Source organism: Prionailurus bengalensis, chromosome E2 (genome assembly GCF_016509475.1).
Source record: "Prionailurus bengalensis isolate Pbe53 chromosome E2, Fcat_Pben_1.1_paternal_pri, whole genome shotgun sequence".
Classification (NCBI taxonomy): domain Eukaryota; kingdom Metazoa; phylum Chordata; class Mammalia; order Carnivora; family Felidae; genus Prionailurus; species Prionailurus bengalensis.
Genome location: NC_057352.1, coordinates 18792243 through 18818333, shown reverse-complemented (window position 1 = coordinate 18818333; position 26091 = coordinate 18792243). Strand labels below are relative to the sequence as shown.

The window sequence follows — 26091 nt, the reverse complement described above, 5'->3', positions numbered from 1 at the left end:
TGCAGTTATCCAAGGCTCCAGAGCCGGCAGGTGGAGCCCTTCCCATGGCTGAGCTCCTGCCCCAGCTGCCTTGGCCCCCATCGGTGGAGGGTGGTGTCCAGAACTCATCAGTCCCTGCAGCCGAGTGGCAGAACCAGCAGCCACGAGATGGCAGGGCAGAGGGCCCATCCCCTGAGACCTGGAGGCTCCCGGAGGTGCCTTCCATTCACATAACACCATCCAGTGATGGAGAGTCACCCCCTTGCACCCCGACCCCCCAGCGCCTACGGCTGCCGAGGACCCCAGACCTGGAGAGTCTACCCCAGGACAGGTCAGACCCCGGTGTTGGGACAAAAGAGAGGTGCTCTCTCTCTAGGGACTCGTGCTCGAGGGTGGCTGACACCGTCCAGGTGCAGGAGCTGAAGGTCAGTTGGACTGAAGTTGTGAAATAGGTACACAAATAAAACCAGGCAACTGGGACTATGTGTTGAGACAACTGATTCTGAGCTCCCTGCTCTCAGCAGAGCACTGCCTATTAAGGGGACACCCCTTACGACACACCCAGTGTTTCTCCTTCCTTTTTTTTTTTTAATTTTTAAAAATGTTTATTTCTTTTTGAGAGACACAGAGAGAGAGAGAGGCAGAAAGAGAAGGAGACACAGAATCCCAAGCAGGCTTCCTGCTGACGGTGTGGAGCCAGACACGGGGCTCGAACTCACAAACTGAGATCGTGACCTGAGCCAAAATCAGGAGTCGGAAGCTTAACCAACTAAGCCACCCAGGTGCCCCTCTGGTGTTTTTCAAACTGTGGATCGTGACCATTTAAGGGCCGTGAAACCAAGGTAGTGCGTTGCGAACAGAACTTTTTCCAAACAGAAATAGGGTAGAATTTAAAATACAATGTATGAGGCATAGTGAATTAAGTGGGGTTTCCTGCAACTTCTGTGACATTACATGTATTTATATATATATATTATATACATATTACAGGTACTTCTTGTACTGGAGACCAGTGTAAAAGGTATGTCTTGCTGTAGCTCATGGGAAAAAAAGAAAAAAGAAACTTAAACAAAACTTCTGTGAATAAACGCTGCCTCTGGCACAGGGAGACAGGAGATGAAAGTTCAAGGCTGCAAGGGGAAAAGAAGAAAGAACTATATTGGCTCTGAGTAGAAATATCCACTGTGGTTTCTTCTAACAATGGATGCTAGATAAGAGTTAAGGTTTATGAAATAGAGCTCTGTGTATCAGTGTGGAGAAAACTCAGAAACAACGATGATGGAGAAAACAAGTTGCAAAATGATACAGTAGGAGACTAATCGTGTGTATCTTTCAAAAGACACTGAACAATAGGCTATATTGTTGATAGATGCATCCTGATGTCAAAAAAAGGATGAGAAAGGGCACGGGAGGAACACAGCTTCAGGGAGGTGGGTACCTTGGGGGTAAGACCAGAGAACGGAGGGATGGGGAACTGGGCCTTTGGCTGTGCCTGTAACAGTTTATAAAAGAAAATAAGATCTGAAATGAAAATGGCAAAATACCCACATCTACCGTCTATGGATGGTGGGGATGATTGTTTTATTTTTTTTCCAGTTTGAAATAGATATTCCCTAATTAAAAATTTAAAAGTATTTCAAAAGAAGAAACGGGTAAAGAGAAGTCGAGGTGACCTTTGAACGATGGGGGGGGGGGGGGGCGGTTAGGAGGCACTGGCCCACCATTCAGTCAAAAATCCAAGTGTAACTTTTGACTCCTCAAAAATTTAGCCACTAATAACCTACTGTTGGCCAGAAGGCTTCCCTATAACATAAACAATCAATTAACACGTATTTGGTACGTTACCTGTATTATACACTGTATTCTTACAATAAAGTAAGCTAGAGGAAAGAAAATGTTTCTAAGAAAATCATAAAGCAGACAAAATACAGGTGCAGTACTATACTGTAAAAATATCCATGTGTAAATGGATTCACATAATTCAAACCCATGTTGTTCGAGGATCACCTGTATAGAGAACGGCACCAATGAAACAGAGGGGGATGGTGGAAGAAGCCCCTAAGATCCGAGAGAAGAACGCAGAGGAAACAAACAGCAAGTGCAAAGGCCCGGGTAGGGGTGGGGGTGCCTGGTGAGCTAGAGGAAAAATGGGTGGTGGGAGGGAATGCAAAAAAAGGAGGAGGAGGAGGTGAAGTCAGAATGGTGACAAGGGCCACCAGGTCCTTAGATTCTGGAGAGATTCTGTGGGTGGAGTGGACAGGGATTGCTGAGAGATTGCATGTAGGTGTGAGGGAAACAGAGGGGTCAGGGAAGATGGAAGTTTTGGGCCGGCCATCCACCAAAATGGAGAAGTGGAGTGGCTTTTGGGGCGGGGGGGGGGGGGGCGGTGAGGGGAGATGCTGCACAGGTGCGGAGAGAGATGGGAATGGAATTTTTTCAAGACTAGGAACAGAATGTCATAGGGAAGGGTGGGGAGTGCTGAGGTGCCTCCGGCCAGGAGCTGTGAGGTGGGACTCACGTTTCCGTGTCTTCCTGCAAGGAGCCCGGGACACCAACAGACTGCCCCACAGGGATGGACGCAGGTTACCGCGTCACAGCAGGGCTGTGGCCAACTCTGCAGCCTACCCGCTGCGTGACCTGGGCCAAGCCACTTCCCGTCTTTGAGGAGGGGCTTCCCCATCTGTGAAAGGGCTGCTGTCCCCCACCCCAGCGCTGCCCCATGGGAAAGCCCCTTACCACACAGTTCGTGGGATCTCCAGGACTGGGGTGACTTGCCTAAGGTCACGACACAGCTAAGAGCCAGGCAGGCTGGATTCTAACTTGGTCTGCTGACGGGGACTGGGATGGAGAGGGGTCCCCAGATGTCGAGGACCTCCTGGGCCAACACTGGGGGGCGGGGGGGGGGGCGGAAACGGATGGGAAGAGGGAGGCGGCCTACAGGCCCCACCCCGTTCCCGCCAGAGGCCGTTCTTCGGTGCTCGCAGCCCCCACCCCTCCACTTCCCAGAAACTTCGTCCCACCTCTTAGGTTCTGCCCCGGGCGGCCGGCAGCTCCCGGCCGGGGGCAGAAGTGGAGCCGAAGACCCTTTCCGGGTACCAGAGGAGAGGGTCGCAGCCGGTGCCGAGGCACTGCCATGGCGGGGTTTCCTTTGAACCAACCGTTCCCCTTTCTATCCTTCTCTCTCCTCTGTTCGTTTCTCTGCCTCCTCCGATTCTCAGTCTCTATCTTTTCTCTTCCTCTCTCCTGTTTCGGTATCTCCGGCGTCCCAGCTGCTCCTCTCGGTTCCCCGCGTCGCCCTCCCTCCCCCGGTGCACCCCCCTCCCCTCCCCGTCCCAGCATCTCCAACTCTGGCCGCGGGCCTCCCGCTCCGGGCCTGGCGGCGCCCGCCGGGCCTCCCGGGCCTAGGCCAGCCCCCGCCGCGGGGTGCCGGCCCGCGCCCCTCCCCCCGCCCCTCCCCCGCCCGGGTCCGAGGGCCCTCCCTCTGGGCCGCACCGCCCCCCTTCCCGCGCAGGCGGGGGCGGCGCGGTGACGCGACGGGGCGGGGGCGGGGGAGGGAGGGGTGAGCTGACGCTGCGGCGGCTCCCGCTGCTCCGGGGCTCCGGCCTTTGTGCGGGCCGCGGGCGGCGGGCGGCGGGCGGCGCGGTCGGGTGGGGGCGGCGGCCGCGGAAGGCGAGGCAGGTGCCCCGCGGGGACGCCCAGCTCAGCCCATCCCCGCTCGGCCGGCCGTGCCCTGCGGCCGGGCGCGCCCGCCGCGCCGCATCCATGTTTGAGTAAGGACCGGGGCGCGGCGGGCGGGCGGGCGGGCGGGAGGACCGGGCCGGCCGGTCGGCCGGCGGCTCCGCGCGCTCGGCTTGCGGGTAGCGCGGTCGGAGCCGAGGCTGGGGGTTGGGGCTCGCGGGGTCGGCGAGGTGGGGGGTGGCGGGCGACCGGGTGGGGGCGGGGAGGGGGCCGGGGCCGCCCTGGGGGCAGGGCGCTGAAGGCGGGGAGGCTCCAGGGCTCGCTCGTCACTGACGGGGCGCGACGCGCCGGGGTGGCGGGGCTTTGGTGGGGGTCCCGGGCTCATCCCGCGGGGAGCGTGACCTGCGGGGAGGGCCCCGGCCTAACTGGCCGCGGCCCGGGAGGAGAGGGGTGAGCGCAAGGCCGACCCCGGGCTTTGGGGCTGGGGTGGAGGCTGGGCGGACTCTAGCCCCCGCTGGCCCCCACACAGCCACCGAGCCCCGGGCAGGCCCGTGAGCAGCCCCTCCCGGTCTGGGCCCCCTCCCACCGCCCTTGTCTGTCGCGGGGCTCCGTGAGCCTCGGACTGTCGATGGTGGGGGCCTGGTGCCTGAAATTCTCTGGGATTGCGGGCCCAGGATTGACCTCCTACTCCCTGGGCCCGGTATGTTTTCCAGTATGAATCGTAGGTGTCTTGGAAATGTGTGTACGCGTGCCTGTATCCCTACTGTGCATCATCTTTGACTGTGTGTGTAATTTACGTCAAACTCCATCTGTGGCTCCATGTGTTACTGTAAGTTCCCTGAGGATGTCTGACAATGACTCTAGTGGGGGGGGGGGGGGCTCTGCGTGTGTGCCTGTGACCTTCTGTGGTCGTAGTGTGTGAAGTATTATCACATCCCGTCGGACCTGTGCATACCTGGTTGTGACTTTGGAGTGTGTGTACATGTGTCTGGGTCTCCTAGTGTGCAGACAGCTGTGCTCCTCCCTGGTTGAGTGTGTGTGTCTGTGAAATTTTCCTCTCATTTCATCTGTGGCTCCAGGTGTCACTGCAAGTTGCCTGTGTGTCCAGTTGTGACTCTGTGGTGTGTGTGCGTACATGTCTGGGACGGTGCTTACAGCTGTCACTTTCTGTCTGGGTGCCTGTAATTCCTCTCTGAATGCATTAGCTCTTTGTATAAATGTAAGTTACCTGTGTGTGTCCAGATGTGACATTGTGTGTCTGGGGCCTGGCATATGTGGCTGGATCCCCCTGGGGTTGGGGGGTTGTGCCTGTAATTTACCTCTGATTACATCTTCGTGTGAAGGTTCCGGAGTGTATTCATATGTGGCAGTTTTGCGCGTGCCTAGGCTTTGTGTGTCCAGCTGAGACACTCTGGGGCTTTATGTGTGTGAAGAGCAAGAGGAAGAAATCCCTTGTGGCTTTTAGTGGGCCTGGGACCCTCTTTCCTGAGACCTGGGGTGTACCCTTGACTCTCGAGCAGTAAGAACTGGCATTGTTCCCCTGTTGCAGTTGAGAAAGCACATGCCACACGTAATTTCAATACCTGGCCACTGTGCTATTAAGATGTGGCCGTGACCTCCTGGGTCCTTCATGGCTTTGTGAGTGTCTGGGTTCTCTGGCGGTGACATAGCTGGCACTTCCATCCCTTGCCACGTTAGAGCAGGCCTTCCCTTTGTCTTCCCCACCAGTTGGTGAACATCGGGAGAGTCGAGCTGAGCCTGTGACTTAAATTTACTGACGTTGTTCCTCTGCGGCTGTTCTACTTGTATGGCGCTCTCTGTAGAATGTGATTTGCTTTCACCTCTTTGAGACTTTCTCGAGGCTGTATGTGTGCATGTAATTTATCCGGGGCTTCCTATGGTTTCTGTGACCCTCTGCAGCTGCATGTATGCATCACGCACATTCATGTGTGTGTGACGTCTGGGACTTTGTGACTGTAGCGTGCTTGTCATGCTGCAGCTGCGTGTGTCAGTGCTGGCACACTGTGGTCCTGCGTGAGGGTAACACACCCTGATACCGCTGCCACGTGTGGGCTCCAGGTGTCACTGTAAGTTGCCTGTGTGTCCGGTTGTGACTCTGTGGTGTGTGTGCATACGTGTCCGGGATGGTGTGGGGTGGGGGAGACTTCTTGCACCGTGGGGAAGTACGGTTGCCCGTGATGCTGGCTGTGTGGGACCCACACCAGGTTTCCCTTTTATGCACACCTGCGTGTGCGTCTGTTCCTCTGTGACGAGAGCTCAGGGCTGTTTAGGCCCCGGAAGTCCGTATCTGCAGGGGCAAAACCCGGTTCTCTTCCGAGTCCCTGCCCCCTCCCCCCGCCAACGGTCCTTCAGCCACGACGGGCTCTTCCCTTCCCTCTGCTACAGCCTGTCTGGTTGGGCAGCCTCAGGGCTGTGCCTGCCCTCAAGCACTTCCTCTTCCTCCTACAAAGAGCCACATCTGGGGGTGAGAGACCTGCCCCGTCTGTGTGTTAATGGACCTGTTACTGGCCTAGTCCTAAGGACCAGCCCCCTAGACCTGGGGCTGTGGGAAGGTAGGACAAGGGGAGAGGGTCTGCATTTTAGGGTAGAGAGGTGAGAAAATGAGACGGGGGAGGAATGTGGTCACCCCCTCCTTCAGAACCCTTGCATAGCTCACCAGTGCCCTCAGGGTGAAGCCCAAGCTCCTGACCAAGGTTCGGGGCCCGCAGGTGGGCCTGTACCCTCCTGTCCTCCTTCCCCAGCTCCGCTGGCCACCTCAGTCCTCCTCAGACCTGCCAGGCTCTGTCCTGTCCCTGAACTCCATGCTTCTGTCCCTAAAACAGCCTTCCCCTGCCAGAGCTGCCCTTTGTCCTCAGGCTCAGCTCAAGTGTGCCCCGCACTCCACCCACCCGCCCACTTAGCCCTCATTTATTTCTGTGGTCCTCAAACCTGAACATGCACCAGTCTCCTGGGCCCCACCTGGAGGTGGGTCCCGGGTCCCCGAATCTGCATGTCTCACGATTTCCTGCTCTGCCGGTGCTGTGAGCTGTGCTGCTTTATAGCACAGACCAGCGTCTGAGATCAGCGTCTTCGTTTACACGTTTTCTTGTCGGTCATCTCTGTTCCCCAACCGAATGTCAGGTCCCTGCAGGCAGGGAAGGTATCCGTTTTGCTCACTTCTGTGTCCCCAGTGCCTGGCACAGGGCACGTGCTCAGTGCATGCTTAGTGAACGGTGGAGCTTGGGGGTCAGTTTGGGCCCTGAGCCCCAGGCTGAGGTGTTTATATGGTGCCTGTCGGGGTCGGCGTTTGCATCTTGGACACAGGTGTGCTGGGGCGATGGCCGGTCCTTGTCCTCATTTTAGCCCTAGTCCCTACTGATCAGAGCGGAGTGCCTTCCACGCCCTGGGCTTCATGTGCGCTTGACCCTTGAACAACACAGAAGTTAGGGAGGGCTGATCTGCCGCGCAGTGGAAAATTGGTGTGTAACTTTTGACTCCCCCAAAACGTAGCTACTTAGTTTCCTGTTGATCTGAAGCCTTACTGATAACCTAAACCGTCGATTAACACGTTATTCTGTTTAGTGTCTATATTATATACTGTATTATATTATTACGATATTGTATTATTACAATAAAGTAACCTAGAAAAAATGGTATTAAGAAAATCATAAAATGGGGCGCTTGGGTGGCTCAGTCTTAACCGACTCTTGGTCTCAGCTCAGGTCTTGATCTCGGGGTTGTGAGTTCAAGCCCCACCTTGGGCTCCAGGCTGGGCGTGGAGCCTACTTAAAAAGAAAGAAAAAAAAAAAACAAAGAAAATACATGTACAAGAGTGTACTGTATCTGTTGAATGAACTTCCCATAGAAGTGACCCCGTGCAGTTCAAGCCCATGCTGTTCAAGGGTCAACTGTATATTACCTCACTTTCTCCCCCAGACAACCCTGTGAGGTGGACGCTATTATTATTCCCATTGTATTCAGGAAGGAGCTGAAGTACAGGAAGGTGCAGACACTTGCCCAAAGTCACACAGGGAGCAAGTGGCCGGGGGTCGCTGAGGGGTTGGGCAGGTCTCACACTGGCTTGAATCTGGGTTCCCTGAGGGGCGGGAGAGGGTCAGCCATTCATTCAGTCCACAGGGAGCAGATGCTTTTGGAGCACCTACTGTGCCTAGTTCTAGGCCATAGGGATGTAGCTGGAAACAAACCCCCTTCCCCTGTGGAGCATGGAGAGAGAGATTCCAGAAGTTCAAGTGGGGGAAGGGCTGAGGAGAAAGAGGAAGAGGGAGGAGGATGGAGAGGCGGGGAGTGTGATTTCAATAGAGAGTTGAGACTTGGAGAAGCATCCACTGAGCAGACACCTGAGGAGGCTCAGGAGCCCTCCAGACATCTGGGAGGAAGCGTTTGGGCAGAGGGAACAGCCAAGGCAGGAGCTGGGGAAGAGTGAGCAAGGGGTTGATGACAAGGTCCAGCCCTGGGCTTTTAGCTGGAGTCAGGTACAGCGGGGAGGTGGGGGGGTTCCCACCTGACTCAGGTGTTCACAGGCCCCCCTCTGGCTGCAGGTGGGGAGCAGAGCATGGGAAGGGGGTAGGGGTCAGGGAGGTCTGGGAGAAGCCAGCTCCAGTAGTACGGGGGAACGGCAGTCACTTGGGTCACCACCTATCTCATTTATTTACTTACAATTTTCTTCCACAAATTCACAAGTGTGACATGAATGCCTACCCTGGGTCCTGGTCCAAGCAATCCTGGGGACAGAGCAGTGACCGGGACAACAGGCTGGCCACCAGGGAGCTAATGGACCTGTGGGGGAAATGGAGCTGTCACCAGGCAGTGACAGCCCAGGAGTAGTCAGGGCTGGGATGGGGGAAGCAGAGGCAGAGTGGCGGTGGTGCGGTGGTTCGGGAAAGGATGGGAGCTGCCAGGGGTCTGTGGGAATGGGGACGCACAGCAGGGAGGCTCTGTCCAGGAGGGAGGGGTGGTGAGCAAGAATCCTGGAGGATGCACTTGAATTCACTAGGCGAAGAAGGCAAAGGGCAGTCTCCACTGGGAGAACGGCTGTGCCGAGGCTTGGAGGCAAGAGAGGGAAGTCTGAGGAGCCCCGAGTGGTCCAGGGACTTGGGATGGAGTAGATAGAAGCCCCCCAAGGTAGAACCCTGCCCTGACTTAAAGCAACTGTGCAAGGGGCCCCTGGGTGGTTCAGCCGGTTAAGTGTCCGACTCTTGATTTCAGCTCAGGTCATGATCTCCTAGTTCGTGGGGTCGAGCCCCGTATTGGGCTCTGCACAGACAGTGTGGAGCCTGCTTGGGATTCTCTCTCTCCCTGCCCCGCCCCCCGCCCCCCCCCCCCCGCTCTCTGCCACTCCCCCCCCACCCCCCCGCCAAATTTTTTTTTAAAGTAGCAGGAATGTTTCCTTGGACAAGTGGTTTGCTGCTTTATGCCTCAGCTTCTTCCTCTGTAAAGCAGGGATGGATGGTGATAGTGTCACGTGCACAGGGTTGCCGGAGGAATAAGTAATGATACAGAGAGCTTGCCGGAGTCTTGGTACAGAGCCAAGTGTCCCTCTGCCGCTCCCGCTCCAGCCGGTGCACAGATCGTCCGGGTAGTCACCATTGTTTGTTGGGAGTTCACTGCGTGCTGGGTACAGTTTTGGGTGCCAGGGACACAGCGGCAACCAAGACCTCCTTAATCCACACAGTTGGAGGCAACAATAGGCAAACCGAATAAGCCAACAGCAAGAGTTGAGGTAGTGTGAGGTGGGCTTCGGGGGGGCTGGGCCCCCAGGGGAGGAGGAGCATTTGAGCCAAATAAGACAGAATCTGTTAGGCTGGGCTGTGGAACGATGTTCTGGGCAGAGGGAACGGAAGTGCAGGGGCCTTGATGTGGGAATGCTGTCGGTGATGCTTGGGGAAAAAAGGAGGCCGGGGTGGCTGGAGTGGAGGGTGTGACAGGCCACAGCAGGGCCTTGGGTGCCAAGGTGGGAGGGGGGGGCTCGGCCTTTACAAGGAGGTCCCTGACCTGACTCGGGTTCACCCTCTGCAGGGGGGTGGGGATGGGGACAGGGGGCCCAGGGCGGGGCTGCTGTGGTGTCTGGGAGGGGGAGGGTGGAGGCTGGGCTAGGGTGCTGGAGCAGGGGAAATGGGCATAATAGAAATAACTGAAGTAGATCTTGGAGGTAGAGCAGGTGGGACTTGCTGATAGATGAGAAATGAAGAGTGAACAGGAAAAATTAGACGCTTAGGCTTTTTAGCTGAAGCAATAGACTGGAGAGTGGCTACTCCGTAAATGTTCGTACAAATGAATTGATAAGTTAATTTTAAAAATAGACCTCCCTATATGCCAGGCTCTACTAAAAGCACTTTATACGTGTTGATTGACTTGACTGTCCAAACAAGCAGACGAGGACAAGTATTATCTCCCCTGGATCACGGATGAAGTCACCGAGGTGCAGAGTTAGGGAACTGCTCGGTCACCCTGCGAGAAGGGGAGAGAAATTTGTGGGTGGGGATCAGCGGGCTCCTGTGTGGCCTCCTAAAATAAGCCTGTGCCCGCACCTAGCCTGTTTTTCCCCCCTGATGCCCCTCTTTTCCTCCCCCAGCACCACCCCCCACTCCGGCCGGAGCACGCCGAGCAGCTCCCCGTCTCTCCGTAAGCGGCTGCAGCTCTTGCCCTCAAGCCGGCCCCCACCCGAGCCTGAACCAGGCACCATGGTGGAGAAGGGGTCAGACAGCTCCTCAGAGAAGGGTGGCGTGCCTGGGACCCCCAGCACCCAGAGCCTGGGCGGCAGGAACTTCATCCGCAATAGCAAGGTTGGTGCAAGCCCAGGTCGGGTGGGGAGAGAAGTGGAAGGGTGGGGGAGTTAGGGGCTCATTCTGACGCTGCTCCTTTCTCTTACAGAAGATGCAGAGCTGGTACAGTGTAAGTGCTGGGCAGGGGGGCTTGCTGGCGGGGAGCGAGGGAGGGGGGCAGGTGCTGGGCCGGGAGCCCCAGGCTGTAGCAGTCAAGGAGTGGGTGCGGGGGCCAGCTGACCTAGGGTCACATTCTGTGCCGCTCCTTACTTCCTGTGTGACCTTGAGTGAGCTGTTTAACTTCTCCGGGCCTGTTTCCTGAGAAACTGTCCCAACCTTTCAAGGCTGGAGGGAACACTCCCTAAGAGTCCGTGGTGCTGGTGGGTACTTGCTGCAGGGCCTGGCTTATGTGGAAATCCACGAATGACAGCTCTCGTCGTGGTTAGTTTTGGGTTATGGGCAGTGGAGGCCAGACGTGAGCTAGACTTGAAACCGCAGAGAGCTTCTCTGGGGATGAGGAGACTCAGGGGGCTTCTGGGGGCTTTGTGGGGCAGAAGTAGGGGTGTGAGCCCACATCCGGGTACTCACCTTCCAACCTCCCCCAGATGCTGAGCCCCACATACAAACAGCGGAACGAGGACTTCCGGAAACTGTTTAGCAAACTCCCTGAGGCTGAACGCCTCATTGTGGGTGAGTCCTGACGCCCAGACCCAGTGCTGGGCCGGGCCCTGGGTTCCCAGCTCTGCCCTCCCGCCTCTCCCCGCCCTCGCTGGCCAGCACAGCGTGTGTGACTCGGGTGTCTGCCGTCTCTCCCCTCGGCCGCCTCAGATTACTCCTGTGCCTTGCAGCGCGAGATCCTCCTCCAGGGCCGCCTCTACCTCTCTGAGAACTGGATCTGCTTCTACAGCAACATCTTCCGCTGGGAAACAACAGTGAGCCGACTCAGGGTCAAGGAGGGGCTCCGGGCGGGCTGGGCCCTGGCCTCTTCTGACTGGCCTTTCGTCTTCAGATTTCCATCCAGCTGAAGGAAGTGACGTGTCTGAAGAAGGAAAAGACAGCTAAGCTGATCCCCAATGCCATCCAGATCTGCACTGAGAGCGAGAAGGTGAGCCTGACCACCTGCTCGGGGGGCTGTGGTCACTGGTCTTAGCCAGCCCCTCCCGCCCCAAGCCCTGCTTATTCTGCAGCCTGAACTCTCGGATCCCTCGCTTTCTCTTTACCCCCTTGCCGTTCCACCGGCCTGGCCTATCACCACCGACCTGGAACCCCCACACCAGCCCCTCGTCTCAGTCCTTATAGTCAGTCTGTCCTTTCACATAGCTGCTCGGAGATAATATTATTAGTAAAATTTTTCCCTCGTGAGTTCCTATATCTGTCAACTCAGATGCCCCCTCTCCTTGGAAGCCCCCCCTGACACTCCATTCTGTCCTGATGATTGTTGCCTCGTGGTCCCAAGATGGCTGCCTCCCACTAATGACTCAGAAAGGGAGAAGGGAACGGTGGGAAGACTTCACAGCCGACTCCCCTTTGTGTTTTGTTGGTCAAACATGGATTGGGTGACCACCCCTACTGGCCGAAGGAGACTGGGAAGGTGCCCTGGGCTTCACCCCATCACAGCCCAACCACTTTGGGCCATACCTGTCTCTCGCCCTGGGCTGTGAGTTCCGGGGGCAGGGCCGGGGGCCGTGTCCTCAACACAGTGACTCCAGCATCGTCCACTGCCAGGCTGGGCATAGGATAGACATTCTGTGGAGTGAATGAAGGGCGGAATGAACGGATGCATCAGGATGGAGATCCAGGCCATGTCTGTCCCCCACCCCATCACACCCCTCTCTCTCCTGCAGCATTTCTTCACCTCCTTTGGGGCCCGGGACCGCTGCTTCCTGCTTATCTTCCGCCTCTGGCAGAATGCGCTGCTTGAGAAGGTGGGTCTGGACGGGACCTGGATGGGGGATGAGGGGAAATCATGGAGCCGGGAGGGCCAGAACTTGGGGAATGGGCACAGGCCTGCCGTACCTGCAGCATCTGTGGACTCCACCAGGGGGCCACCATGGGCCCTAGTGCCAGGCCTGTCCACATGTACGTGCGTCCATGGCCTTTTATTCACTGTCCACAAATCAAAACTGCTCTCAGCTGAGGGAGGTATCTTTGTATGTGTGGCTGCAAAACCTCACCTGAGCTAGCATGGTTATTTGTAGTCTGTATCAGCACTGATAGAAGTTTCTGCTAAGATGAAAGTATTCTCGGGGCGCCTGGATGGCTCAGTTGGTTAAGCGGCCGACTTCGGCTCAGGTCATAATCTCGCGGGCTGTGGGTTCGAGCCCCGCGTCGGGCTCTGTGCTGACAGCTCAGAGCCTGGAGCCTGTTTCAGATTCTGTGTCTCCCTCTTTCTCTGACCCTCCCCTGTTCATGCTCTCTCTCTCTCTGTGTCTCAAAAATAAATAAATGTTAAAAAATAAATAAATAAATAAGATGAAAGTATTCTCCATCCATGCTGTCAAAATATGGTAGCCACTGGCCACATGTGCCTATTGAACTCTTGAAAAGTGGATAGTGTAGCTGAATGTCTGCATTTTAAGTTTTAATTCATTTATACTTAAATGGCCGCATGTGCTTCTTGTATAGCTCAGGCCTCCATTTATCTCAGTGTGACTGTTCATGTGTTTCAGGACAAAAAATATCAATGTGCATGACTGAGGTACACCTTAGGTATAATTGGAATTCAATATAAAGTTATAATATCTATCCAATATAGAATATACCAGTGATTCTCAAACTGTAGGGCTTCAGGAACCTTTCATACTCTTTTAAAATAATTGTGGACGCCAAAGAGCTTTTGTTTAGGTGGGCTATGTCTACCAATATTTACTGTATTAGAAATTGAAACTGGGGAATTCTCAGACACAAGAATACAGGAGCACATATTGCATTGGCCCCTGGAAAAAGGCAGCATCCCATGTCATGTAGCCTCTGGAAAATTCCACCGTGTACCAGTATGAGAATAAAAGTGACAAAAGCGAGTAGCATCTCATATTGCTAGTAGCACTTAACATACTTACGAAAATAATTTTGGTGTCATGGATCTCCTGGAAGGGTTTGGGGACCCCCAGAAATCCTTGGACCACACTTTGAGAACCTTTGGTATATACCGCACTGAATACTAAACATAATACAGTTATCGTTATTGATACCGTATTGCTATATACAGTATAGGCACTGTATTAGCTTTTTTAAACCCCCAAACTGCTTAATTTTGAATTACATCTTGCCCCACAGGTTTTGAGTAAGGGCTTTTAGACTGACCCCATCCCTTTTTTTTTTTTTTTAAAGTTTATTTTTGAGAGAGAGAGTGAGCACATAAGAGCGATGTAGGGGCAGAGAGAGAGGGAGAGAGAGAATCCCAATCTGAGCTGTCAGCACAGAGCCCGATGTGGGGCTCGAATCCACGAACCGTGAGATCATGACCTGAGCCAAAATCAGGAGTCAGACGCCTCACCGACCGAGCCCCCCAGGTGCCCCTGGACTTCCTGCCTTCTGATGATCTGCTGTGCGCCAGCCTGAGCAGACCCTCCCACAGTGCCCACCGTGGTTGCATGAGTTTACGTAGGATACAGTTGACCACAAGTAACTGAAAACTCAACCAAACATGCTTTAAACAAACATACTGAGTTCATAACAGCTAATACTTATGGTGCTACTGGGTGCCAGGCGCTGATCTGAGCATTACATGACTTAATTCACCTTATCTTCACAACCACCCTACGAGGCAGCATGGTTATTACCTGTTTCACCAGCGAAGCATGGAGCGATAGACTTGCCCATGGCCACAAGGGTTTTTGTGTGGCAGAGCTGGGGTTCTGACCTGTTGCGGTTAGGTTCTATATCCAGCTGACGCTCATGTAACTAGAGGTCTGGAGGCAGGCAGTCCAGGGTGGATTTGAGGGCTCCCCCATGTCATCAGGGACCCAAGCTCTTGTTTGTTCCTCCGTACTATCACCCTCTGCATTTTGATGTTTTGTCCACATGCTTTTTGCCTCGTGGTTGCAAGATGGCTGCTTCAGCTATAGGCATCATGCCCTCACATGAGTGTCCCAGATGTGAAGGAGAAACAGGTGGATAGAAAGGGGACTTTCCTTTATCAGGGAGGGAAAACCCCCTTTAAAGGAGGGCTCTGCACTTCTTTGGCTAGAACTGGGTGACATGACCACCCTCAGTTGCAAAGGAAAGATGGAAAACTCGATGTAAGCCAGTTATAATTTATCCCTAGGGGTGGGGAAGAGTCTCACCCCAAACACATTGGGGTTCTGCCGGCAGGGAGGGAGGGTGGATAGGTGTCGGGTAGGCTGCTCCTGCTGGCCTGCGGCACCCCAGAAGGCCAAGCCTGCTTCTCTGGCTGCACTCCTGTCCTGTCCCCTTGGGGCGGCTCCAGCCACACCCGTCCTCAGGGGCCAGGGTGCTGGAGTAGGAGCCTGGGGAGGGACAGTGCAGCGGCAGGGTCTCCAGGGAGGGTGGGGGCAGAGGAGGCTTCAAAGCTCAGGGCCTGGAGCCAGCCTGCCAGCGCTGGGATTCCAGCCCCATCCCTGAGGAGCTGAGTGACCAGCAGGTCGCTGAATCCCTTCAGATAGGGACATTCCCTACTCCAGAGCTCCAGGGCTGAGCCCAGAATCCGTGCTCAGTCGGGTCAGCTCTTGTGGGGCAGACCCGTCCAATGGTGAGCTCCAGGGTGCCAGACCAGCCCCTCCCCGGGACCCATCTCAGCCCCGCCACTTGAGCACCTCTGCGCCTCAGCGTCACTGCCTTAAACTGACGGCGTTAGCGCTTCACAGAATTGTTTTTGAAGATTCAGTGAGTGCGCGGGAGGGGGTTGGAAGAGTGCCTGGCGCCTGGTAACAACTCAGTGGATGGCCGCCCCTGCTGCTGCTGCTCTTAACTTTTTACTACCATTTCGTCGTCGGCCTTGCCGCTCTGGCCAGGAGCACTAAGGAAGATAGGGGCAGGATGGCCTGGCGGAGGGTGCGTTGGCTCTGGGGTCCGGCTGGGTTTGAATCCCTGGGTCGCCCCCAGTCAGCTGTGTGACCTCAGCGCGTGGTTTCCCCTCCCTGGGCCCCCATATTCTCCTCTGTAAGTCTGGGGATGCTAACCTGTAGACGCGGGAGTATCGTGAGGACCCAGGGGGAAAGTCCAGATGGCCCTGGCTCCTGGTGCCGGACCTTTCGGAGCCAGATTGGGTGAGGGCTGCCCCCTTGTGGACGCCGGGGGAGCGCCGCGTCGGAGGGCTGGTGGGGACTGGGCTCAGAACAAGGGTTCTGGGCCCAGGGAAACTCAGGCCAACCCCATGTCCTGCCTGCCCAGACGCTGAGTCCCCGTGAGCTCTGGCACCTGGTGCATCAGTGCTACGGCTCAGAGCTGGGCCTCACCAGCGAGGATGAGGACTACGTCTGCCCCTTGCAGCTGAATGGTCTGGGGTGAGTCAGAGGCTGGTGGCTCCTGGGGTCGGGGGAGACAGAAGGGGCTGTGTGCAGAGCTCCTGGGAGTCCTGGCTGGACTGAGGTGGGTATATGGTCTGGGCGACCAGGAGGGTGTGGGGGGTCTCAGAGATACAGCCATCTCACACCCTCCTTTACCCCACAGGAACCCCAAGGAAGTGGGAGATGTGATCGCCCTGAGTGACATCACCCCCTCTGGGGCAGCTGACAATAGCCAGGAGCCGAGCCCGGTGGGTTCGCGCCGTGGCCGCATCACCCCCAACCTTTCCCGGGCCAGCAGCGATGCAGACCACGGGGTGAGCGGAGGATGGGGCACAGAGAGGATGCTGATGGCGAGAGAGGGGAAGGCGGGTGGTGGTGTCAGGGAGAGGGACGGACTGAGGGGGGCGGTGGGGAGGGGATGGATGGAGGGATGGGATGGACCTGAAAAGATGGCAGAGAAAACGGGGAATGAGAGCAATCAGCTCAAGGGCAGACAGACAGGGAAAAGCTAAGAGACAGAAGAAGCAAGGGATGGATGGACGGATGGACAGACAGATGGATATACAGATGGACAGATGAAGTAGGAGACAAGGCATGGACAGGATGGACCAGTGGGCAGGAGGGGCATCAGAAGGCTTATGGCCCAGGCACCCAAGATGGGCCTGGTCGGGACTGAGGGGGGCCCTTACCCGGGCAGCCCCAGGGCCCCTTGTGACATGCTCAGCTGGAAGCTTTACGTGCCCACGTGACCCTCCAGCGTTGGTTTCCCTACAGCGCTGAGTCCTTACGGCCAATGCGGGTACACGGGGGCCCTCGGGCTGGAATGGCGGTGGGACAAAGCTGGATTAAGCCCTTTCTCTGCAGGCAGAGGAGGACAAGGAGGAGCAGACGGACAGCCAGCCCGACGCCTCCTCCAGCCAGACAGTGACGCCGGTGGCTGAACCCCCGAGCGCAGAGCCTACCCCGCCTGATGGGCCCACCTCCCTGGGCCCCTTGGACCTGCTGCCCAGTGAGGAACTGTTGACAGACACGAGTAACTCCTCCTCGTCCACAGGGGAGGAAGGTGAGACAGGTGGCCCGAGTCCTTCTCTTCGGTTATGTGTGGTAAACCTTACACAGGCTGGCGTTAGCAAGGGATTTGCTGGCTCGTGGGACTGAAATCCAGGGGTGGGCAGGCAGGTAAGGCATACAGATGGCGGTGTTAGAAATCTGTGTGTCTTTAGCGGTGCTTTGAAGGCAGCAGAGCAGAGCAGATAAGAACACAGACTCTGAAGCCAGATTGCCGAGGTCCAATTTCTGGCTACACAGCTTCCTAGCTGTGTAACTTGGGCGAATTGTTTAATCTCTTTCAAGACTTATTTTACTTACCTGAAAAGTGGGGTTGGCAATAATCATACCTACTTCATAGGGTTGGTGTTAAGGACGCTAAAATGAGTTAACATCCGCAAAGAGCTCAGGCCCGTTAGTGTTGGCTGCTGTTGTTGTCATTATTATGACTATTTCCATTTTCTCTGTGCCAGCTTCGTTCACAGGTAGCCTCTGTGTTTGTGGGGGCACAGAGAGCCCCAGCCCCGCCCCAGACAAGCCTAGTTGAGAGAAAGCACGCTTTTCCCAGGGGCTGCACCAGAAGCTCTAGGGTTGGCTCTGTTTGGTCCAACTTGGGCAACAAGCCCAGCCCGGAGCCGATCACTGTGGCTGAGAGCCCAGGCCCACCCCTGAACCAATCCTGACTGGCTGACCCTGGGGCACATGCCCACCCTAAAGCCAGCCTGTGGCTGAAAGGGGCCGAGCAGTGGGCGCTCCACTTGCGTTCAGCCCTGGAGGGTGGGTCTGTCCGTCCACCGTACGAGGCCTGGGAGTGGAAGGGGGCAGCCACCCAGAGCCGTTCCGAGGTGGGAGGAATGCGTCATCCACTGCCCTTCTCCGTCACCCAGCTGACCTGGCCGCCCTGCTTCCTGACCTCTCTGGCCGTCTGCTCATCAACTCAGTCTTCCACGTGGGTGCCGAGCGGCTCCAGCAGATGCTCTTCTCGGACTCGCCCTTCCTGCAGGGCTTCCTGCAGCAGTGCAAGTTCACAGGTCAGGGGGCTGAGGCTGCACAGGCACGGGGCGGGGGTGGGGAGGAGGAAGCAGGAGACAGCGGGTGGCTGCTGTGCACATGTGGCGCCCTTGCTGGCTTAGAAGCAGCATCTGTGAGACCGGACTGGCTCTGCCTCTTAACTAGCTGAGTGGCCTTGCGCCGGGTTTCAAGCCTCTCTGCCTCAGTTTCTTCTTGTGTACGTTGGGGGTGTGATAATAGTACCTGTTGTATCCAGGTCTCCTATGAACTATGTGAGTTAATGCTAGAAAAGTGTCTTAGAACGGTAGTATATAGTAAGCGCTTAATAAATACAAGTTCACGATCACACCTTTAGTGCCCAGTCTGTCAGATTTGTGCAGAGGCCAGGCCAGATGAACTCGAGAATCTCGTGAGAACGAAGGTAAATAGGTACACAAATAAGTCACAGATGTGCCGAGACTGTGAGTGTCAGAGGGGTAGCTGTGATCTGAGGGGTATCCAGAAAAGCAGCTGGAAGGATGTGAAATTGAGACCAAGGCCTGAAGGAGGAACTCTTCTGGGGAAGGGGGAGCAGATGGAGGAGAAACCCAGGAGGCCAGCAAGGCATCTGCAGAGGTCCTGAGACCAGAGGCAGGCGCTGGGTGAGTCCCTTGAGGCCGGGCCTCTGTGGCCAGGTGTGGCGAGGTGGAGCCCCAGCGTCAGGTGATGTGGAAGGGTTGACTGTGGGACCAGTTGAAAGATTCAGGCCGGGGAGGGGCTAGTCAGAAGGTAGTTTCTCTCTGTTTCTTTTTCCTCTGTCCATGGAAATGAACCATGTAAATCCCCTGCAGAATGAGTAAGACTGGGCCTTGAGTTGGGGCCCCACGGTCTTCAAAACTATGCTTATGTCCTGGAGACACTGACACATCAGACTGACGAACTCCGATTCTGTCCAGAGGCCCTGGAGAGCCAGGGAGTATTCTAGGCAGGTTAGGGGCAGGGCACAAGCTTGGCTTTAAGAAGCTACCCCCTGGACCTCAGAGGTGGAAACTGAGGCCAGAAATTCCCGGGGGCTGTAGCGGGACCCAGGGTGGGCAGGGGTGGGCTGAAGCAGGCGCAATGCTCAGGAGGTCAAGTGGATACCCAGGGGAGGGAGTGTCCAGGGCAGGCCCAGGCCTCCGGGGGGAACCTGGGGGATGGTGGGGCTGCCCCTGCGATGGCACCCCGAGAGGAAGGGAGGTTGAGGGGGATGCGGAAGCCAGCGTGGGACCTGGTGGGTGTGAGGTATCTGGAGAACTTCCAAGAGAAGGTGTTCAGGAGGTCACAGGGCCCTAGGTCTGAGGCTCAGGGGAGAAGCCTGGACTGGTACAGAGAGGGAAGCTGAGGCTGCAAGAGTGGACAAGAAGGCCCCAGGATGGGTGAGAAGTGTAGGGAGAAGTCCCAGCTCTGAATCACCGACATCTGAAGTTTTAGGTGTCTAGAAGGAAGGTGGGGCAGACACCAAGGTGGGGGGCCTGGAGGTGGGGTGGGTTTGGGGGCAAGTCCCGAGAGAACCGGAACTACCCGAAAAGGCTTTCTCCTATGGCCTGTGGGCAGACACTGGAGAATGGTCTCCTCATCCTGTTCCTGCCTCCCCCAGATGTGACCTTGAGTCCCTGGAGCGGGGACAGCAAGTGCCACCAGCGCCGAGTGCTGACCTACACCATTCCCATCAGCAACCCGCTGGGCCCCAAGAGCGCCTCTGTGGTGGAGACACAGGTGGGCCAGGCAGAGCGGCGGGCCGGGTGGCGTGGCCGGGTGGCGTGCCCCTGACCGCTTCCTCCTTCCTCGCCCCCGCAGACGCTGTTCCGGCGCGGCCCGCAGGCAGGCGCATGTGTGGTGGACTCCGAGGTGCTGACGCAGGGCATCCCTTACCACGACTACTTCTACACCGCCCACCGCTACTGCATCCTGGGCCTTGCCCGGAACAAGGCCCGACTCCGGTAAGCGGCGGCCTGGCCCCTCACTGGCCACCCTGCTGCTCCCGGGGTCCCCGCCCTTCTGTCCCCACCCCGAGCCCGCAGCACGACGTGGGTTACCACCGCAGAGGAGCAGACGTTCTGGGTCCCTGAGTTCTCTGAACCCTGAACAGTGGAGGGTAGACGAGGGCAGCCCCGGGGACCTCTCCCCGATCCGTGGAAGGGGTTTGAGCCGGAGGCGAGTGACTGAGTGCACGGTGATCGGTTTAGTTGTTTGTTGGCTGTGGGTTATGTGCTCTGTGCCTGGCACTGTTCCAGGCGGTGGGGGTGCAGCAAACCAGACAATCCCTTCTCTCGGGGAGACGTGTCAGGAGCACCTGGGGGTGTCCAGCCTGAGCCAATAGCAGGATGAAGCTGCCATTGACTGCGATGGGGAAGGTGGGGACGAATAGGTTTCGGGGGAAGATCAGGAGTGGGATGTGCTGAGCTGTCTCAGACTCCGTGTGGAGCTGGGGCACAGCGGCAGGATGGAAGAGTCGGGAAGGAGGTGCGGGGTCAGCTGCCGGCGTGGATGGGCGCTGCTAAGGTCGGGAGACTTGTCAAGGTGTGTGTCTGTGGGTGACGACGGGCCCTCTCTGAATTGGCGGAAGGAGAGCTCCCCCTGGGGAGTGGGGCTGCGAGGTTGGAGTCAGACCCCGACCCCCTCGCCCTGTTCCCCAACCCCAGAGTGTCCTCTGAGATCCGCTACCGGAAACAGCCCTGGAGCCTTGTGAAGTCACTCATCGAGAAGAACTCGTGGAGTGGCATCGAAGATTACTTCCACCACCTGGGTAGGGGCCGGAGGTTGGCCAGGGCAGGGACGGGCTCGGAGCCTGGCGAGGGGCAGCCGTGCAGAGGCCTCTCCTGTGTCCACAGAGCGAGAGCTTGCCAAAGCCGAGAAGCTGTCCCTGGAGGAAGGCGGGAAGGATGCCCGGGGATTGCTGTCAGGCCTGCGGAGGCGGAAGCGGCCCCTGAGCTGGAGGGGTCACGGCGATGGGCCCCAGCACCCGGACCCTGACCCCTGTGCCCGGGCTGGCATGCACACCTCGGGTGTGTCCCCTCAGGCCTGGGCAGGGCAGACGGAGGAGCGGGGCTCGGGGGGGTCATGCCGGGATGGGTCTGTCTGACTCCGTGGTGCTCTCCTCAGGCTCCCTCAGCTCGCGCTTCTCGGAACCGTCCGTGGACCAGGGTCCCGGGGCAGGCATCCCCAGCGCCCTTGTTCTCATCAGCGTCGTGTGAGTAAGGGGCCCGGGCTTTGGGGTCACCCAGGCCTGGATCTGTATTCTGGCTGTGTGACGTCGGGCAGGTGCCTGGCCTCTCTGGGCCTCTCCTGAAGCGGGAGCATGGGCACACCTCCTAGCCGGGCAAAGACGAAAGGAGAGGATGTTTGGAAGGTGCCCAGAGCTCCTTACACAGTGTGCTGCTCAGTGGGTCGTGGAGAAGCGTGTCCTGCTGGAAGAGGGAAGCCCTGGGGGCTCTGGGAGGTCGGAAGGGCCTGCCCTCACCCAGGGGGCAGGGAGGGCATTCTGGGGGAGCAGGCACCCAAAGGAGGTGGAATGAGGTGCTCCAGGAGAGATACGGAAAAGGAGCACTGTCACTGACACATCTCATTCCTACTTTCTGTACCCAACCCTAACCTGGGTGACACTGGGGACACGGTAGTGACTAACGGACCTAACACCAGGCCAGAGTGCTGGGGGACAGGGCCGGGACGGGAAAGCTGTGGGAGGCAGGGGAAGGCTTCCTGGGACAGTGGAGGATTCCTGAGCTGAGAACCCAGAGAGCCCGGGCAGGGATGCTAACGTGCACAAAGGCCTGGGGGGCGGTAGGGGACGTGGGGGGCAGGGCACTCCGAGGACCTGGAAGTGAGGTCCGAGCTCCCAGCAGACCCTGGGGAGTGACAGTCAGCTTGGTCACACACTCTGGGCCTCAGTTTCCCAGCACGGGCAGTCCAGAGCGGGGCAGCGCAGCATGCTTCCGGAGGGGCGGGGGCGGCTCTCAGGGCTGGGCGGCTCTCACCTCTTTGTCTCCCCCTTGCTGCCGCCTCAGGATCTGTGTGAGGTAGGGCCCCGCATCCCGCATCCCTGGCACCCCTCGCCTCAGTCCCAGCCACAGCCCCTTCTCCCCACTCAGTGCCCCCAGCTCTCCCAGTGAGGCAGCCTGCTGTGCAAGTTAGGGGGTGTGGGTGTCAGGCCCGGATTTGAACCCTGACTTTGCTGCTTGTGGACTGTGTGACCCTAGGCGTGTGTCTCACCCTCTCTGAACCTTCACTTTCTCCTCTGAGAAGGGGGTAATTGTGGTGCTCCTTCGAGGTGGGGTTGTGTGGGTGCTGACTTATGGGAGTGTCTGCGTGCTGGTTCTGACCTCTGACCTCTGACCCCTGCCCTCAGCCTCATCGTCCTCATCGCCCTCAATGTCCTCCTCTTTTACCGCCTCTGGTCTCTGGAAAGGACGGCCCATACCTTCGAGTCCTGGCACAGTCTGGCCCTGGCCAAGGGGTGAGTGGGTGGCCTGAGGGGGTTGGGAACTTGGGTAGGTTGGGAAAGGCGACCGCCCCACTCAAGCCCTGCATCCCCTACAGCAAATTCCCCCAGACGGCCACGGAGTGGGCGGAGATCCTAGCCCTGCAGAAGCAGTTCCACAGCGTCGAGGTGCACAAGTGGAGGCAGATCCTGAGGGCTTCCGTGGAGCTCCTAGACGAGGTGCGGCTTTGGGGCCGAAGGGCCCTGTGGTCAGATCCCACCATGTGGCAGACACATCTGGGCCTCAGTTTCTTCCTCCGTAAAATGAGGAAGCCATTCAGAGTCCCCAGCTCCCGGGGTGGCTGGACAAATCGGAGAAAGAATTGGCCCTCGTCCCAGGAAAAATATCCACGGGTGTCTGACCTCAGGCATGGCTGGATCCAGCCACCCTCATTCCATCTCTTGACTCTGTTCACCCCCAGGGCTGGCTTTGTTTTGGGCATCCTCCTCTCCCACCCTTGACCAGGGTGGTACCTGCAGCTCTAGGCTGACATGTAAAGGAAAGCGTTCATTCTCACTGGCTGCTAGGGTCACAGGCCCGTCCCTGAGCCAGTCGGAGAGGCCGGGGGTAGGCGAGGCTTCGTCCTTGAACCCCACGGCCGCTGTGGGGTGATTAGGGTCACGTGAAGGTGGGAAAGAGTTTCTCCAGAGGATGCTGGGGTCAGATCTCCAGAAGGGGTTGCTCCAGACACTGTCTGTAGTGCGGTGGCAGCATCTATTCAGATGTTGAGGTTCAAATTCTGGTGTGTGACCTTGTGCGAGTGACTTCACCATTGCCAGCCTTGGCTTCCTCCTCTGCGAGCGGGACAATGATTGCTGTTCCCTCAAAGACCGTTGTGAAAATCAAGTGAGTTCACGTACGAACAACGTCAAGCTCAGAGTGAACTCTGTACACGCGTTTGCTGTCATTAGTGTGAACCCAATGCCCGCACACAGTAGGTGCCCAATTCATGTGGTGGTGGGTCAGCATAAATGTCAGGTCCTGGATTAGTGCCTTAGGTGGGAGGGGGGTGTGTGGGAAGCCGAGAGCTGGCTGGCATTGGCTGGACACCCAAGGGTATCAGAGCCCAAGTTGGTGGGTAATGGTGAAATCACGTGTGGTCACCGTAGACCGTGATATGGAGTCGCCTCTAGGGGCCTCGTTGCACCCTGAAGTCATACTTGCGGGGAGACGCTCGTGCTAGGAAGGGCCGTGCAGAACAGGGTGGAAAGGCATTGAGGCTGGGGTCACGTCACTCACAGAGAGGGATGGCAGGGCCTCCCCATCCCGAGTTAAAGTCCCATTATTTTCCTCCCTTAACTGCCGAGGGCACAGGGTCAACTTCATAGACTTGTTAGCAGCAGCCACAGATTGATTTGGACTGTTCCATGTGCTGCTGTGACCCACTGATTTGCTCTTCGTGGCCAGCCTATATGAGAGGGATGCTCTTGTTATTCCCCATCTTTTAGATGGGGGTGCTAAGGTCTGGGAAGTTCAGACTTGCTCAAGGTCACACAGCGGGGAACAAGAGTAGCTGATGTGCATCAGGCACTTCCTGTGTGCCAAGTGCCAGGTGTTTGCCCATCGGATCCCTGAAATAATCCTGTGAAGCAGGTTTGTGACTGACCTGTCTTTCAGCTGAGGGACGTTGGGACCGTTAAGGGGCTTGCCCGAGGCTACCCAGTAAGTAGCAGAGCTGCAACTTGAACCTGGGCCACCTGGGCACCTTCCATCTCCAGCACCTTGGAAGTTAAACTGGGTGCAGTGTGGCTCCGCTATTGTCACAGGGTGACCTTGGCAGGGGATGTGGCCTCTCTGGACCCTGCCCAGTCCCTCAACTGCATGAAGGGGAGGAACGTCACCCCTGCCGGTACTCACCCCCTACCCTGCCCACTTCCTCCTCCCAGATGAAGTTCTCTCTGGAGAAGCTGCATCAAGGCATCACGGTCTCAGACCCGCCCTTCGACTCCCAGCCACGGCCCGACGACAGCTTCTCCTGAGGACACCCAGCCATGTGGCCGACCCCCCTAACGGACAGATGGACACAGAGCCTCGGCGGCCACTGCTGGCACGGTGTGAGCGCCGGGAGCCTCCCGCCCGCCCCTCCCAGTGGCCCAGCCAGGGGCCACACAGACATGGGGACCACAGAACCGAGATGCACTTTAGATCAGCGTGTGCGAGTCCAGCTGCCATCGCCTGCCTAGCCAGGGAGCTGGCCTGGCTTTCGGCAGGCCCCCCGCTAACTTATTTTGCCCAGCTGGGGTTGTGGGGGGTGCCTCTGGGGTGCACGATGCCCTCAGCTCTGGGTTTAATGTATTATATTTATTTGGGGCTGACAGAGCCCCAATAAAGGGTTGGAAATGGCTGTGGCTGTGCCTGTGAGGTCCCTGGGAGCGGGTGGGAGCCTCCCATTGCACTAGAAGGGCGGGGGGCAGGGGTTGGTCCATTTTCTGGGGCCTAAGTCACCGACACGATCTGGGATTCTCTAGCATCTTCCACAAGCCTTGTGTCATCAGAGTCCAGTGCCAGGCTGTGAGGACAGAGTCAGGCGCCTGGAGGCCCGAGTTCAAGTTCTACCCCTGATTTTTAGCAGTCATGTAACATGGAGCGGGGTCAAGCCCTCTGAGCTTTGGTCTCCCCTTTTGTACAACGGGCATAAGAGTGGCACCTGTCTCCCAGCGTTCTTGGAAGTGACTAGTTCTCTAACTTGAGCTGCACCAGAATCTCCTGGAGGCTTATTGAAAGAGTGCCAGAGCCCACGCGCAGAGTTTCTGAGCCTGCAGATCTGGGGTGAGCTGAGGGTCTGCACCGCCAGCGAGTTCCCAGGGATGCTGATGGTGCCTGTTCAGGGACCTTGCTTTGCGAGCCACGACTACTACAACAGTCGAGGAGTTCATAAACGTGGCCGCTTACAACAGGGCCTGGCTCAGGAAGTTTCCAATAATGTTACTCATCGTGGAAGAACTGGGGGGAGAAAAAAGTAAGTCCTGTAGGAAGCACCAAGTGTGCACCAGGCTCCATGCCAGGGTCTGGTGTTCCTTTAAGTCTCCCGGCGACTCCATATGAGACACAGACGGATAGTTACATGACTGAGGCCACTCTGCAGAAGACGAGGGCTGCAGGCCCAGTCCATGGTGTCTCCACATTTAGATGCAAGGTCCTACCCCTGCGGGACCCCACAACAGCCTGTCCAGGTTGAGGCCATCCGGACCTCTAACCTACCAATGAAGAAATGGGCTTAGAGGCAAAGTCTCTGGTCCAGGTAGAACCCAGGTCTGTCTCACACAGCCCTGTTCTGGTTCCATAGTGAGGGGTAAGGAGAGACCTTTGACATGTCACACACAGCCTGTAAGAAAGTTCTTGATTAAGGGCTTGAGGGAGAGGACTGGAGGAAGGGTTGGATGGAGGCAGGAGGGGCCGTAAGTGGCAAAGGGCAGAGCCAGGCTCTCCTCTAACTATGTGATCGTGGCAGGTTACCCACCCACTGTGGGCCTCAGTTTACCATACCTGTTAATTAGGAATAATGGTAATACCCATCATGTGGGGAGAATTTCAGTTCCTATTAGTAAAGTGCTTAGAATAGCACCAAGCCCATAGTAGGTGCTCAGTGAACACCGGCTTATAGGGCTGTGAGTAGATGCCCCTGCC

At 57.2% G+C, this 26091-nt stretch overlaps 1 protein-coding gene and 1 long non-coding RNA gene across 7 annotated transcripts; one reads left to right on the top strand and one right to left on the bottom strand.

Annotated features, from left to right (window-relative positions):
• Nucleotides 1–1530: 1530 nt before the first annotated feature.
• Nucleotides 1531–3116, bottom strand: LOC122495083. Its single transcript, XR_006300334.1, has 2 exons — nt 3000–3116; nt 1531–2865 (listed from the first exon to the last, which is right to left on the bottom strand). It is a non-coding gene; the product is annotated as an uncharacterized LOC122495083 (long non-coding RNA).
• On the top strand, nt 2990–24808 carry GRAMD1A (GRAM domain containing 1A). Of its 6 annotated transcripts, none has more exons than XM_043600570.1 (20): nt 2990–3071; nt 10250–10460; nt 10549–10569; nt 11045–11129; nt 11268–11371; nt 11449–11544; nt 12284–12364; nt 15792–15904; nt 16071–16221; nt 16772–16970; nt 17842–17985; nt 19584–19702; nt 19784–19926; nt 20629–20732; nt 20818–20991; nt 21089–21176; nt 21991–22002; nt 22332–22439; nt 22523–22643; nt 24351–24808. In XM_043600570.1, the coding sequence occupies exons 2-20, from the start codon at nt 10359–10361 to the stop codon at nt 24441–24443; spliced, it is 2058 nt and encodes a 685-aa protein (XP_043456505.1). In that variant the 5' UTR covers nt 2990–3071; nt 10250–10358; the 3' UTR covers nt 24444–24808. The 6 variants fall into 6 exon arrangements, with proteins under 6 accessions (XP_043456505.1, XP_043456503.1, XP_043456504.1 ...); XM_043600568.1 differs by lacking the exon at nt 2990–3071 and adding an exon at nt 3605–3749; XM_043600571.1 differs by lacking the exon at nt 2990–3071 and adding an exon at nt 4129–4357.
• Nucleotides 24809–26091: the final 1283 nt, after the last annotated feature.